The sequence below is a fragment of the Loxodonta africana genome, chromosome 8 (genome assembly GCF_030014295.1).
Source record: "Loxodonta africana isolate mLoxAfr1 chromosome 8, mLoxAfr1.hap2, whole genome shotgun sequence".
In the NCBI taxonomy this organism is placed as follows: Eukaryota; Metazoa; Chordata; class Mammalia; order Proboscidea; family Elephantidae; genus Loxodonta; species Loxodonta africana.
The window spans coordinates 88,716,222-88,730,904 of NC_087349.1; the positions used below are offsets into that span (position 1 = coordinate 88,716,222).

Sequence of the window (14,683 nt, forward strand, 5' to 3'; positions counted from 1 at the left end):
AGGCCAGGGGCCAACTGCAGGAAGCTGAAGAAAATTCAAAACACATCTACAAGAGCCAAAGTATGACCTTGAGTATATTCCACCTGAATTTAAATACCATCTCAAGAACAGATTTGACGTACTAAACACCAATGACCAAAGACCAGATGAGTTGTGGGATGACATCAAGGACATCATAAATGAAGAAAGCAAAAGGTCATTAAAAAAACAGAAAGAAAGGAAAAGACCAAAATGGATGTCAGAAGAGACATCGAAAGCTGCTGTTGAACATAGAGTAGCTAAAGCAAAAGAAGAAATAATCACGTAAAAGAGCTGAACAGAACATTTCAAAGAGCAGGTCAAAAAGAAAAAGTATTATAACGAAATGTGCAAAGACCTAAGTCAGAAAAACCAAAAGGGAAGAACACGCTCGTCATTTAAGCTTAAAGAACTGAAGAAAAAATATAAGCCTTGAGTCACAATATTGAAAGATTCTATGAGCAAAATATTGAACAATGCAGGAAGCCTCAGAAGAAGATGGGAAGAATACAAACAGCCACCATACCAAAAAGAACTGGTCAACGTTCAGCCACTTCAGGAGGCAGCATTCTGATGAATAATTGATGGTACTGAAGAAGAAGTCCAAGCTGCACTGAAAGTATTGGTAAAAAACAAGGCTCCAGGAATTGACTGAATATCAATTGTGATGTTTCAATAAATGGATGCAATGCTAGAAGCACTCACTCATCTATGCCATGAGATTTGGAAGACAGCTACCTGGGCAACCAACTGGAAGAGATTCATATTTGTGCTCATTCCAAAAAAAGGTGATCCAACACAATGCAGAAATTATTCATTATTAATATCACAGCAAGTAAAATTTTGCTGAAAATAATTTTAAAAAAATAATTGCAGCAGTACACTGACAAGAACTGCCAGAAATTCACCTGAATTCAGAAGAGGATGTGGAATGAGGCATATCACTGCTGATGTCAGATGGATCTTGGCAGAAAGCAGAAAATACCACAAAGACTTTTCCCTGTGTTTTACTGACTATTCAAATGCATTTGACTGTGTGGATCATAACAAATTATGGATAACATTAAAAAGAATGGGAATTCCAAACACTTAATTGTGCTCATGCAGAACCTGTACACAGACCAAGAGGCAGTCGTTTTAACAGAACAAGGGGATAGCAAGTGGTTTAAAATCAGGGAAGGTGTGCATCGGGGTTGTATCCTTTCACCATACTTAATCTGTATGCTAAGCAAATAATCCAAGAAGCTGGACTACATGAAGAATGTGGCTTTAGGATTGGACTCATTTAGGACTCATTAACAACCTGCGATATACACATGCCACAACCTTGCTTGCTGAAAGCAAATAGGACGCGAAGCACTTACTGATGAAGATCAAAGACTACAGCTTTCAGTATGGATAACACCTCAACATGAAGAAAACAAAAATCTTCACCATGGGACCAATAAGCAACATCATGATAAACAGAGAAAATGTTGATATTGTCAAGGATTTCATTTTACTTGGATCCAAATGAAAGCCCATGGAAGCAGCAGCCAAGAAACCAAATGACATATTTATCAGGCAAATCTGCTTCAAAAGACCTCTTTGAAGTGTTAAAAAGCAAAGATGTCACTTTGAGGACTAAGGTGTGCCTGACCCAAGCCATGGTATTTTCAATCACCTCCTATGCATGGGAATGCTGGACAATGGGTAAGGAAGACCACAGAACCGATGCCTTTGAATTATGGTGTTGGTGAAGAATACTGAATATAACATGGACTGTCAGAAGAGCGAACAAATCTGTCTTGCAGGAAATACAGACAGAATGCTCCTTAGAAGCAAAGATGGAGAGACTTCGTCTCACGTACTTTGGACATGTTTTCAGGAGGGACCAGTCCCTGCAGAAGGACATTGTGCTTGGTAAAGTAGACGGTCAGTGAAAAAGAGGAAGACCCTCAACAAGATGGATTGACACAGGCCTGCAACAACAGGCTCAAACATAGTGACAATTGTGAGGATGGTGCAGGACTGGGCACTGCTTCTTTCTGTTGTACACAGGCTCACTATGAGTCGGAACCAACTCAATGACAGCTAACTACAACAATAACAATTTCCCGTTTCTTGTAAGTCTAGTAATTTTTATTATATATTAGACATTGTAAATTGTTACATTCTTGTAAAGACTATTTTGTTCTAGCAGGCAGTTAGTTCAATTTCAGGCTGATTATGCTGAATTTGTGTAGGCCTAGATACATGTGTTATTGGTGCAGATGTGTGGAAAGTCCTGTGTTTCCCAAGCTCCTCTAACTTGTCAGGACTTAACCTCCAAACTCTCTCTCCTCTGAAGATCTTATGGTATCTTGGTTTTGGGCATCATTAGGATGGCTCTAGAGTAGGCTATATTCTAGTGCTTGGTCTTTATTTCTAATGTGAGATCTTTCTGTTAAAACTCTAGTTATTCAGCCGAGATAACAGTGTTTCACCACTTGCTGGGTTGGAATACAATACTGCTCCTAGCAGTGTCTGACCTCTGGTATCTCTGGGTCCGTTCTTACCCATGTAGCAGCCAGTCTCTAGTAAGACTCACAGAGTCTTATCTTGAACAGAAGCAGCCCACCCTTGCCATGGACATGTGAAGGACCCTCACACAGACTTTTGGGGCCCCTCCCCGCATAGAGCTCCCTCACCTCTAGCTCTCCATCCTGCAGATTCCAGTGGCTTTAGCTGCTCCAGCTTTGATCTCTGCCTTCTTAGCTCAGTAGGACTACCGTGTTGTGCTTGGTCTAGCTCAAAGCACTGTAGTCAGGAAATTATTCTCTCAGAGTGAGCCAGGCGATCTTGGGGCTCACCTCCTAATTTCCCTTGCTCTAAGGACTGCATTTTATGATATCTTTATCTCAGTTATTCATTTCTAGGGAGTCATAAACTATTAATAAGCTGTCTTGTCACCTCAAGGCAGTTACCTGAACTGTACATACAATAACCTGCAAGAAACACCCAGATACAGTCTAGTGCTTCTCCCTGATCTTTTTTATCGAGACTCACCTGACTTCACTCTGTAGGTCACCTACCTTCTGCCTCATTGGGGAGACATGGCAGAATATAATTTCCTATAGGCTCACTGTACTCCCCCCTTTCTCTCTCATCGATCTGAGATGCTGCGGTATCCTTCCCCACTAGAGCTGAGGGAGGCCTGCTATGCTGGGATTTGCCTGAACCATCTACCCAATTTTGTGGTAGCCAGAGGAGTTACTGGTCACCTCTCTTATCGTGTTTTTAGCTTCTAATGTCTCCCACCCTCCAATTATCTAAGGCAGAATAATTACTCCTGAACCCATATTATTTTTGTCTGTATGTCTCTCTGCCCAGCTAATCTACTTTTCCAATATTGGAGAGTCTTTCAAATTATCCTTTTACTTTTACAAACTAGTACTTAGTTGATAGCCCAATATGTCAGGTTATAGAAGAGTTAGAAACACCGGTCCTGGAGCCTACTTGTGTAAGTTTGAACTGCAATGCTCCCTGTTTACTTGCTGGAGGATCTAGGGCAAGTTACTTAACTTCTGTGTCTCAACTTTCTCAGCTATAAAATGGAGATTATTGTAGCACCTCCTCTCATATAGTTACTGTGAAGAATAAATGAAATAAGCAATGTAAAATGCCTAGCATAGAAAGTGTTTTGTAAATGTTAGCTCTTACTAGTATTCTCTCTTCTCTATACTTTCACTCAAAACCTTTTTTCCCCCCACTTGCCCTTTATACTTTTTTCCCAGGTGTATAAATATTACACAGACTAAGCAATTAAATTTCTCATTATATAGACTTGTCATTGTTAGTTAATCATGACCTCACATTACAAAATTAACAGAACTTCCTAACCTTAAAATTCATATTTTTCCCCAGCATTATTCCTATAACCTTCATTAATTCAGTTTCCCCTCATTCTCATTAAACTATCTCTTTTTTGAAATTTGTTCAGGTGTTGTACCACACTGATTTTTAAAGAAATTAAAAGATTTTTCTTTCCATCTGTAAATATCTATTATGTTTAACTCATTCTACAGAGTAGAACAATTCAAAGTAAGTATAAATAAATGTACCAATTTCTACTCAACTATTTTCTTATAATCCAAAATGCTAGTTTGATTTAAGAATGCTAACCCTCTTTTGATTGCTCAGTCAATGTTATTGCCAAAGAAAGCTTCATCTCAATTTTGAAATGCCCAAGTATACACCAAGGTTGTATAAAAAGATATATGAGGAGAGAAATATTCATTTTTTCCCTGTCTTCACTGTTCAGCAAAATTAAGTTTAGTTTTTCCTCTGAGATTAAAAAAAAAATGCCCAACAAATAAAACGTTTTATTTCTTTGACCTTTTTTAAAAACTGGTTCTCTTTTCTGCTGTATTCAGGATATTGCTGTTATGCTAATTTTCCTTCACAGTTGTTGGGGTTGTTAGTTGCCATTTAGTTTGCGCCGACGCACGGTTGCTCCATGTACAACAGAACAAAATACTGCCCAGTCCTGCTCCACCTTCATGACTGTTGATATCCTCAAGTCCAGTGTTGCTGCCGTTCTGCGCTCCTTGGAAACTCTATGGGGTGGTTCTACTCTGTCTACAGAGCTGCTGAGTCGGAATTGACTCGAAGGCAATGGGTTCCAAACTAAGAGGCTCACAATCCAGCCCTATATCAGAAAATATTCCGTTGTGATTTGGAATTTTCATTGCCCAATTTTCAGAAGTAGATTGCCAGGCCTTTTTCCTTAGTCTAGAAGCTCCACTGAAACTTGCCTACCCCACTGTTGACCCTGCTGGTATTTGAAATACCAGTAACATAGCTAGCTTCCAGCATCACAGCAATACCCAAGCCATCACAGTACAACGAACTAACACCACACTGGCTTCACTTGAATTTTAATACTGTATGTTTCCCTTCTTTTATCATAGGCCCGCCAAGACTCCTTTTGAGCACATATTTCACTATGACCAAGCCTGGCTTCTTTGCAGATGTGGGTTGTCCTGACTTCTCATTTGTTTACTAGGCTTCTTATTTAACACCTACTAACAAATACCCATTGAGTGTATGTTAAGTACTATGGCATGAATGTGGTAATGTTCTGAAAAGCATTCTAAGCGAGAAGGCTGATAGCAAACTAGGGGCTTCCATACACAGACCTCTTCACTTAAAGATCACTAGTAAATGTATTGATCTGCTACATTTGTCCACTATTCTATCTCTTCATCTGATGAAGTCTCTATTTTCTCAGGCTTCTAAATGCAATAAGGTGGCCAGTTCAAGGCTCTTCTTCTCTAGCTCTAACTTCCAGTTTATAGGAAATACAGGAGATAGAATAACATGCCAAATGACATCTTGAAGAGACAACCAAAAGAAAATCCAGAAGGTGGGAGCATTACGTGGAACAAATAGCTCAACTCTTCATCAAGTTATCAATAAAAGGGACTGTGCCAGATTAAAAGACCTGAGGGACAAGGCATTCAGGTACAATGATGTATGTTTAGATCAGCTGGGGAAATTTGAATATGATCTGAGCATTAGAGAAGATGAAAATTTACTAAAATGGAAAGGTGGAATCATTGATTAAAAACAGCAGGTTGCAAAACATTAGGTACAACTTGTCATTGAAAAGGAAACCCTGGTGGTTAAGAGCTATGGCTGCTAACCAAAGGGTCAACAATTCCGATCCACCAGGTGCTCCTTGAAAACCCTATGGGACAGTTCTACTCTGTCCTTTAGGGTCACTATGAGTCAGAATCGACTCAGTGGCAATAGGCATGGTTTGGTTGGTTTTGTGACTGAAAACTGTATGTATACACACACACATATATATGTATATATGTATTCTCAGAAAACTGAAAAATATGTGTGTTAAAGTGTCAGCAGTGGTCATATCTGAGTGGTGAGAATGTGATGTTATTGAAAAAAATTTTTTTGCTTGATTATATTTTGTAACCTTATATAATGTCTATATATGGCTGTAATAATAAAAGGCTATTTTAAAAAAATGACTCACTTTCCCCCAGAAGCCTTATAGAAGAAATTTCATACCCATTAATCACACCCTGATTCTATAAGATTCTGACATATTCTATTGCACAGTTTACCCTAAAAACTAATTGCACTTGATCAGGTTCTCTGCGTGTGGCCCTTGTCCCTATACTTTGAGACTTCTTTTGTATTCCCAGATCACGCCTGGTGGAATATTTATAACCTTAGTGAATATAATACATATGTAATTAATAGATACTTGCTGTCCAACATGGCAAAAACATTGACTGGAAGAATGAATGTGAAAATTTCATAAATTCTTGTTAAAATAAGGCTCAGTATTACACGAATGTATCTATACCAGAGAAAACAGGAGCCACACTATTAAAAAATCTTAGTATTAATATCACAATCCATAAGCCTATTCATCCTATTCCACAATATTAAGCTAGCAGTCATATAATTCTAATGTTTAATTAAAAACTTTTCAAAACCCTTGCTAATCACGGAAAATACAGGCTCTGTAAGATACTCAGAAGGTATATACATCTTTATTTGTATCTGATGTGATTTTGAAGGTGTTTTACTTAAATAAAAAAAAAATAAAACTTTCCCAAAATTGTATGTAATGAATATGTATTCACTACAGATAATGAGACTATTATGAAGATGAAAACATTACAGGTAATGAATACTACGGATATTTTGTCTCACTTCTTGGGAAGGCTGATACATAGGAAATCCAAAGGAGACATGCAAATAGATGTTTATGTTAATGAATCCTTTCTAAAACATGCTTTTTAAAAAAAAAAAAAAAACCTTTTTTTTTTTTTTTTTTTAAAGGAACAGGTAATTGAGCGCCAGAAAACCCAAACAGGTGACTTTAATTCAAAACTCTAGCAGGCAAGAATTAAATAAATTTCCAAAAAAACTATTAAAATGAAACAGTACAGGTAATTCATTCTCAGGTTTCTACTTCAGACCTTCAGGTCTGGGACCGAGAGACCGGAACACTCTTCATCTTATATCAAAAAGATCAATAGAAATTCAAGAGCTGTGAGTTTTGCATTCTCATTAAAAGCTAGTCTTGCTTTTACTTTGCCTCTTTTATTCTTGTGGGGTGTGTTTTCTTAACCTAAGTTGGTTTCAGATTCTTTCCAAAACTTACTGTCTCCTTAATTATTTGAGTTGGCCGAACAGGAGGTCCTCTTTCAGACCTGATATATCAAGTTCTGAACGGTTCCCTAAACTTGGGCTCACACGTCCAGTTTCAGTGAAAACTCATGCTACTCCATGCAGATGGGGCCAGTTGGTGAGAATAATGTTTTTGGTAAAAGATGAACGGTTATATTCTGATACATTCTGATATTCCAACAATGTTTTGAGTTCATAAAGTACCTTTTGCCCTAGGGTTTAAAAGTTTCACTCAAACATAAATCCATTAATCCCCCAAACAGTCCTATGAAGTCAAAATAGCATATTCTAGCTCTGCATACAAAATGCTTCCAGAATGAGCTTATAAATCAGTCATGTTTTCAGCCATATGTACAGAGAATTACAATTCTACATGCCCCTAACAGGAAAACACGGAAATACCATACAGAGGTTGCTTTTTAAAATGTTCTCATGCAAACATTTTAAAGCTGAATAAATTTTTTCTGCTGTTAAAAAGATACATTTTAAAAGTAAATATGTGACAGATAGGAGGTTGCTATAAATTCTGAAAATGACTTACCTATTAATGTAACTCAGGGCAACATAGGTTGGCTGCTGTAATTCTTGTTTTTCTAAAACACGTGGATCAGTATCTGTAATAAAAATGCAATTACGATTTTTCAGCTTTTGCATCAGAATATATGAGGTTACCTAACATAAGCTAACAGAGTCTAAACAGAGAGAAAGATTAAGTTTGTATACCTCTTTGTAAAGAAAACTCAGTCAGCAAAGCACAATAATTCGTTCATTCGTTCATAAATAACAAGATATTGCATTACTTTTCAAGGGAATTCCAAACATCAACAGTGATAAAATGCCCATCTGTCACACAAACTCTTGCACAATCCCCCTCATAAATATTGGTTTTCACTGCTTACAGTTACAATGTTGGCATGGTTTTCGGTGGTTAATCGGACCAAGAAAGAAAGTCTCTGTTAATTATGATCATTTCAATGCTGGAACAAATTCGTTGCCATTGGAAAGCTCCATCAATTTGAAATTCTACTGAGTATTGTTCGTGTTCACTGAACACTTTTCTGGGTTTGGATTCATTTTCTGGAAGGCAGCTTCTTCTTAAATTTATAATGAGTTTATTATAACTTTTCTAGACTCTCAGTCAGAAATTCTCATACTGGTCCAGAGTTAACAAACGTCACATTCACCAGAGGGGTTTTCCCCTTGAAGAAACAGAATTCAAGACCATGGCAACACTCCCTCACTCTGCCTGTCCGGCACAACACAACAAAAGCACTTTTCACAACTAGAAATGTATTCTCAAGCTTCTCATGTAGGGAAATGATTGTGATAAATATATGCAAAATCAGTGTTTATGTAACAAGGCTATAGAAGCAGGAAAGTGAGCACATTTTTACATTTTCTTAGAAAAAGGTTCAGACATTTAACACAGATTTAATTATAACCTCATTTAAAACCATCTCATGATTAGAAATCTTCCAGCGGCACTTGGCAATAACACCTTCTTTGATGTAATGACAGATGTTGTTTCAAGCGCCTTGGTAGGGGAAGTGTTTACTGCAAGTGGTCGATGTAAGATATACACACTGTCCTGAAAGTGCATTAACAGGTGGTGGGCATGGGGCGGGGGGCAGACACAGTGGCACACAGCACGGGTGGCAAAAATGATAGCACGAAAGTCAATTTAGAATGCTTTCAGCTCCCAGACGAAAATGCAACAGTAGTGCCAGTTTTACTCTTGGTGTTAAAGTTAAGAACCTCATGTTCATTTTATTGTTTTTCCTATGCCCAGAATTTCAGGGACACTCTATTCAGAAATCCTGTTTCCTGGGTCTTTGCCATCGCCACTTTGCCTGGGTCCTTGAAAGCCAAATTCCTAACAAGAGACAAAGATTCTCTGAATGGCTCCATCGAGTCGGGTCTCAAGGTTTTGGCAGTGCTAATGAGAACAGATCAGCAGTCAGCATTTCCTCTCTGCCCTCCAATGATTACATATGCAACTGAGGCAATTCCTAGGTGACTGGCCTATCCACACAACCAGCAGACCTCTGAATACCCAGAAACCACTTTTCCAGGGATACTTAATTTTCAAACACAACCCTAACTCATACTGATCCAAGCTTACCATGATCCCAAAGTACATCAATGTTTCTGAGAGGACTACTCTATGTACTTGACCTATACTTGCTGGAGAGGGGTTAGTAGAACAAAGCTCAACAGAGAAGGTTGTTTTGTCAAAAAAAAAAAAAAAAAGGTGTATTTGAATGCTGGGCAGACCATGTATGCAAATGGTGGCTGACATACCAATTCTGCAAGGTTTTCTGAGAAGGTTATCGAGGTAAGAAACAACGACTGGTGACACAACCCATGGAAATTTAAAAAAAGGAGGAAGATAAGACAGAACAAGGCAATGACTGCAAGTATTTGTGGCAAATTTCTCAAAGGCTCACAAAATGGTACGTTGAGTTTAGGAACTGATCCCCAAGAGGCTTAGCCTTTGAGACAGGGGCCTCGAATTGATTCATTAAAACACATTCTTTCAAAAGAGACATTCGGGTGCATGATGACATAGGGTACATTATCTTGAAAAAATAACACTGCTTTAAATCTAAAATATGAATATAGTGGGGGAAAAAGAGGGTCAACAAACATTTTTGTGTCTTTCAGTTTTGCTTTTATTCCTGCAACTGAGGCCCAATCGAAGAGTATTCCCATAAGTCATCTTCTAAAGCTTCTCCTTGCTTCCAAATATAATTTCTTAAAATATTTTCAATATTACCTTTCCAAGCTACCTTTTTTTTTTTTTTTAGTGTACAGCAAGTTCCTGGGTGACGAGTAGGTGACGAGTAATTCTCGTACTTGTCCTTGAATGTCACGTAAATTTGCCCTCACTTTGAAATGACTGAGCCAACCCCTACTCAATAAACTCTTCACCACAATCACCTTCACTTGCTGCGTGTGCAACTTCTAAATCACTGAAAAGCCTTCAGTTTTTTCTTGCACTAAGGTGAGGCTAAATAAGAACCATATGCACCTGTTCCAACTAACCTACAAATTTGACTTAAAGGCAGACTTAGGAACAGATCTATCTGTTCATAACGTGGGGACTGCATGTGTCTGAGTGTATGTGTACACACACACATACATTTATATTATTCTTTTCTTCTTTAAGCTAGCAGTACCTCTTTGGGGGATGGAGGGTGATAGAGAAAGAAGGAAGACCTTATATACGATTCTATAGTTATCTGATGCTCAGAATTGTATTGTCCCTGATAATTCACTTAAATTGCATCTTCCAATCTTGTTTCACAAAGAATTCAATAATGTTCAGTATTCTATTTCCAAAGCAAGGTTTCAAAATTTGGTTTTCTTAATTTGCCTCATCACCATAACTTATGCTAGACTATTCTCACATGTCCTCAAAGTTATGGGCAGTGAAATCGACTTCTTGTAGCTTCTAAATGCCACCCTCTCCATGACAAAAAGACCATCTGGAAGCACATCAGCTAGGCTTCTCCACTTTTTTTCTAGAATGCAGACTAAGTTAACCAAGAAAGTAGAAGTTCTAGACAGGCGTACACCAGGCCTAAAACTTTTTTTTTTTTCTTTTTTCAGATTAAATGTTTCTTGGAGCAACCTTCATCACCTCAATTAAACCTTTCAAGTTTTTAAAATATTAGGCGCTTGGTGCCCACAAATCAGGAGAGGGCTGCACAAGTGCCACTGGAGGAAGACCACTGGCTGGCTGCTGGTCACAAATAATCAGTTCCATCACTTGCTTCCTGGCGTGTGGTGACCATGACTCACCATTCTATGGATTTAATTATACTGTTATCATCTCCACATTCAGTAAAAATATAATAGCTGCCTTCGTTATTTCTCTCTCTCTGACAAAAAGTTAACTGTCCCTAAAAGCCTCTCCACAGGAGAAGACTAGAGAGACAGGCTTGATTTTCACCGCAGGACTGTCTGGAGGTACTGCAAAATGGCGTATTCCTCACGAGGATTAAGAAAACAGAATGAACATTATAAAATGAACTGGAGAGATTAAAACTGAGTTGAATTCAACAACAACAACAAAACCCCAACTTCCTTATACCATATGCCACACTACTGAGAAAATTGTACGTAAGTTGGTACGGTAAGAAATATAATATGGATTGGAATGGCTATAGCATACAATCTCCCAGATATTCCTCTGGTTTATTTATTTATAGCACAGGTAGAAACGTGAAACTAAAACTGTCTACAACTGCCCAGAGATATAATCTACCTCAGTAAATAAATGATCTATAGGGTAAAAACAAACAAACAAACAACTTTTCATAGCCACATAATGGTCCTTAAGCTGGCAATCAGGCAAGAAAGCCAGTATTTATATAACACGGCTGTCTACAGCTACCATAGCAACACTCTACAACTTTTATATCACTAAACAATTAATGGAAGATAAAGCCCAACTTTATCAGGAGGGCCCCCAAAACCCAAACCCATTGCCGTAAAGTCGATTCTGACTCATAGCAACCCTATAGGACAGAGTAGAGCTGCCCCATAGAGTTTTCAAGGGGCTCCTGGTAGATTCGAACTGCTGACCTACGCCACCAGGGTTTCCATCAGCAGGGAAGCGTATTCCCAAACACAGCACAAACAGGATTATGAGAATGTTTTCTGCCTCGTGCCACCCTTGCACACTCAGATAAGTTGACTGGAAGCTAAAAGAATTAAATATTAAAGTGTATTATAAAATATCCAAGTGATAAAAGCCTATTAGTTTACTTCAAAGTTTTAAAACACAACATCCTCTAAAGTAAACAACGATGTGCCTCTTCTACTCATTCTCATCTCGGGGAAATACTTTGAATGTACAGCTCTATAATGCTTTACCTACATAATCCTAGACAGAGTGGAAGCTTTTTGTAGCTCATATGGTCCTAGTGACTCATGGTTTTACAGATTTAATTAAGTGGCAAAGGGCTTCGATGTTATAGCATTATTTCCATTGCTTCTCAAGTGGCAAGGAAAAAGCAAAGCAGATGACAGAACAGCATTCAGATCCTTCTCAATAGGAACAGAAACTGCAGCATGCCCAAGGAAGGGCAAACACCACAAATCACCTTGTTCAATCGGTAAGGCCCATGTTCATTGGCTCTGCTGTCTCCTGCCTTGGGAACCAATGGCAATGAGTGTTTGGATTTACAAGGTTTCTAATAGCCTTTTGTAATCTTCAAGCCTAAAGGAGAACTCTACCAGGCCTGTTTGCTGGGTTAACTCAGGCTAATTAATGAGCTCATGGGCTCTGGCTATGCTTTAGCTAGCCTGCACTGTTGGGGTTTACATACCTTTAATTACTTATACTCTGGGAAAGTCAAAACCCAGGTACAGTACCTCTCTCAACAAGACTAAGGAGGGCTCCACTGGAATGAGGATTTGCAGGCTGGAAGGCAGCAGTGAGGGGAAGGCGTGACATAACGCCTCAAGAAGACCTTCTTTAAACTCTATACCCTCCAAACACCTTCTTTAAACTCTATACCCTCCAAACACCTTCTTTAAACTCTATACCCTCCAAACGCCAGGATCTTTTCTAAGGGAGTTGGGCAACAGCAGGAGGCCTGAGAAGATGTGGGTAGGAAGGCAGTGGGGGATTTGCAGGGCTGAGAAACCCTGGTTGGAAAGGCCATGCCCCCACCCCCCACCCCCCCACCCCCCCACAGCAAGATGAGTGATTTGAAGATCTGGGCTGGATACACCACTTTTCTTGGACCCACTCAATAATAATTAACGGGAAGTGTCTGTTCTGTCTTCCCACACGTGGTTCAACTCATAAAAGCTGCAGAGTTTTAGAAGTTATCCAGCGTGGCCTTCCACAAAATCCCTCCCTCCTTACTCTGCAGTACTTCATTCTTCACTCTATCAATGCACTTAGCTCACTGTGGGTGTCTCCTTCCCCCTCCATACTGCTCTCACCTTCTTTAATCTCTCCAGCACTCAGCCCAGTGCTTGGCATGAAGATGTACAATAATGGTTGAATGGATACACTGACCGACTGATTTTATGATGAGAAAATTGAAGACTTTTGATTAAACATGGCAGATTGACCGAGGGCATTTGTTTCCTTATCATCAAGACACCACTAAAAATGAAAATAAAGGAATAAAAAACTCCTTAGGGACAGAAGGGAGAGGACACATCAGCAGACAAGAGATTTCAATCAGTATTTTGGAAGACAGAAATTCTATGTTATTATGTTAAAAAAAATTATTATGTAAAAAAAAAATTATGTTAGATGCCGTCAAATCAATTTCGACTCATAACGACCCTATGTAACAAAGTAGAACTAGACTGCAATATTTATAAGAGCAGATTGCTAGGTCTTTCTCCTGCAGAGCCACTGGGTGGGTCTGAACCGCCAACCTTTTGGTTAACAGTCGAGTGCTTAACCACTTTGCCACCATCGTTCCTTAGAAAACCTATACGGGAGTAGAAACTCACCAAGAGTGAAGTTACAACCTGAAGTGTCTAAAGTGGTGAGACCCTGGTTCAGCCAGCAGCTGAACCCCCCTGGCAGAAGGCCTAAGAGGCCCGGTCTGGGAGATGCCAGATGTGGCAAAAGGCAAGCGGTAGGTTCAGGGCTGAAAACAGGGGGACTGTTTGCAAGGCTGGTTATCCAGACACACTGAACCAGGACACCAAGCATAGCAGAGTGGGAGGTGGGGGTAGAGAGGAGCACAGGGCTGAAAACACGGGAACTAAAATGGAAATGTGCTTACTTCGTGCTCCCAAGAACATTGGCAGCCAGCCAGTCAGAAGGACTCATCTCTGATTAAAGTAACGGGTGCAGAGAAAAGAACTCCAGATGCCAACATCTGGTGATTCCCTAATTAAATAACCTTCCTACAGTGAAGTCCATGGTCAACAAGCCCCACCCATGCCTCCATCCACAGCCTGCCATTCATTTTTTATTGCCTCAGTCTTAAATATGCAAAGAACAGTCCATGGATGAACACTACACATTTGATGAAAAGACTCAAATATGAATTAGAGATGCCAAAACACTAACTGGGAGGAAAAGAAAGAAGGCAGGGAAGGAGGGAAGGAGAAAGGAAAGGAGGGAGGGAGGGAGGGAGGGAGGGAGGAAGGGAGGAAGGGAGGAAGGGAGGAAGGGAGGAAGGAAGGAAGGAAGGAAGGAAGGAAGGAAGGAAGGAAGGAAGGAAGGAAGGAAGGAAGGAAGGAAGGAAGGAAGGAAGGAAGGAAGGAAGGAAGGAAGGAAGGAAGGAAGGAAGGAAGGAAGGAAGGAAGGAAGGAAGGAAGGACCAAAGAAATTAAAGCCTAGGAGGTTAAGTGGCCTGTCTACTTCTACAAACTCAGTTAACAGCAAGGCCAGGACCAGAACTCCTGTGTCCTGAGTCCCATCAGAGCAGCATTCTGACCTTTAAAAGAGCCTGCTCATCCTCAGAAGTCATTGCTACCATCCATTTATAACACT

The 14,683-nt window shown here is 39.5% G+C and overlaps 1 protein-coding gene across 1 annotated transcript in view; it reads right to left on the bottom strand.

The window, feature by feature from the left end:
* The window catches only part of JAZF1 (JAZF zinc finger 1), a 377,709-nt gene that overhangs the window by 158,588 nt on the left and 204,438 nt on the right, over nt 1-14,683 (bottom strand). The window contains exon 2 of the mRNA XM_064290103.1: nt 7,745-7,817. Within this exon, the coding sequence (XP_064146173.1) occupies nt 7,745-7,817 (73 nt within the window). The remainder of the gene's footprint in view (nt 1-7,744; nt 7,818-14,683) is intronic.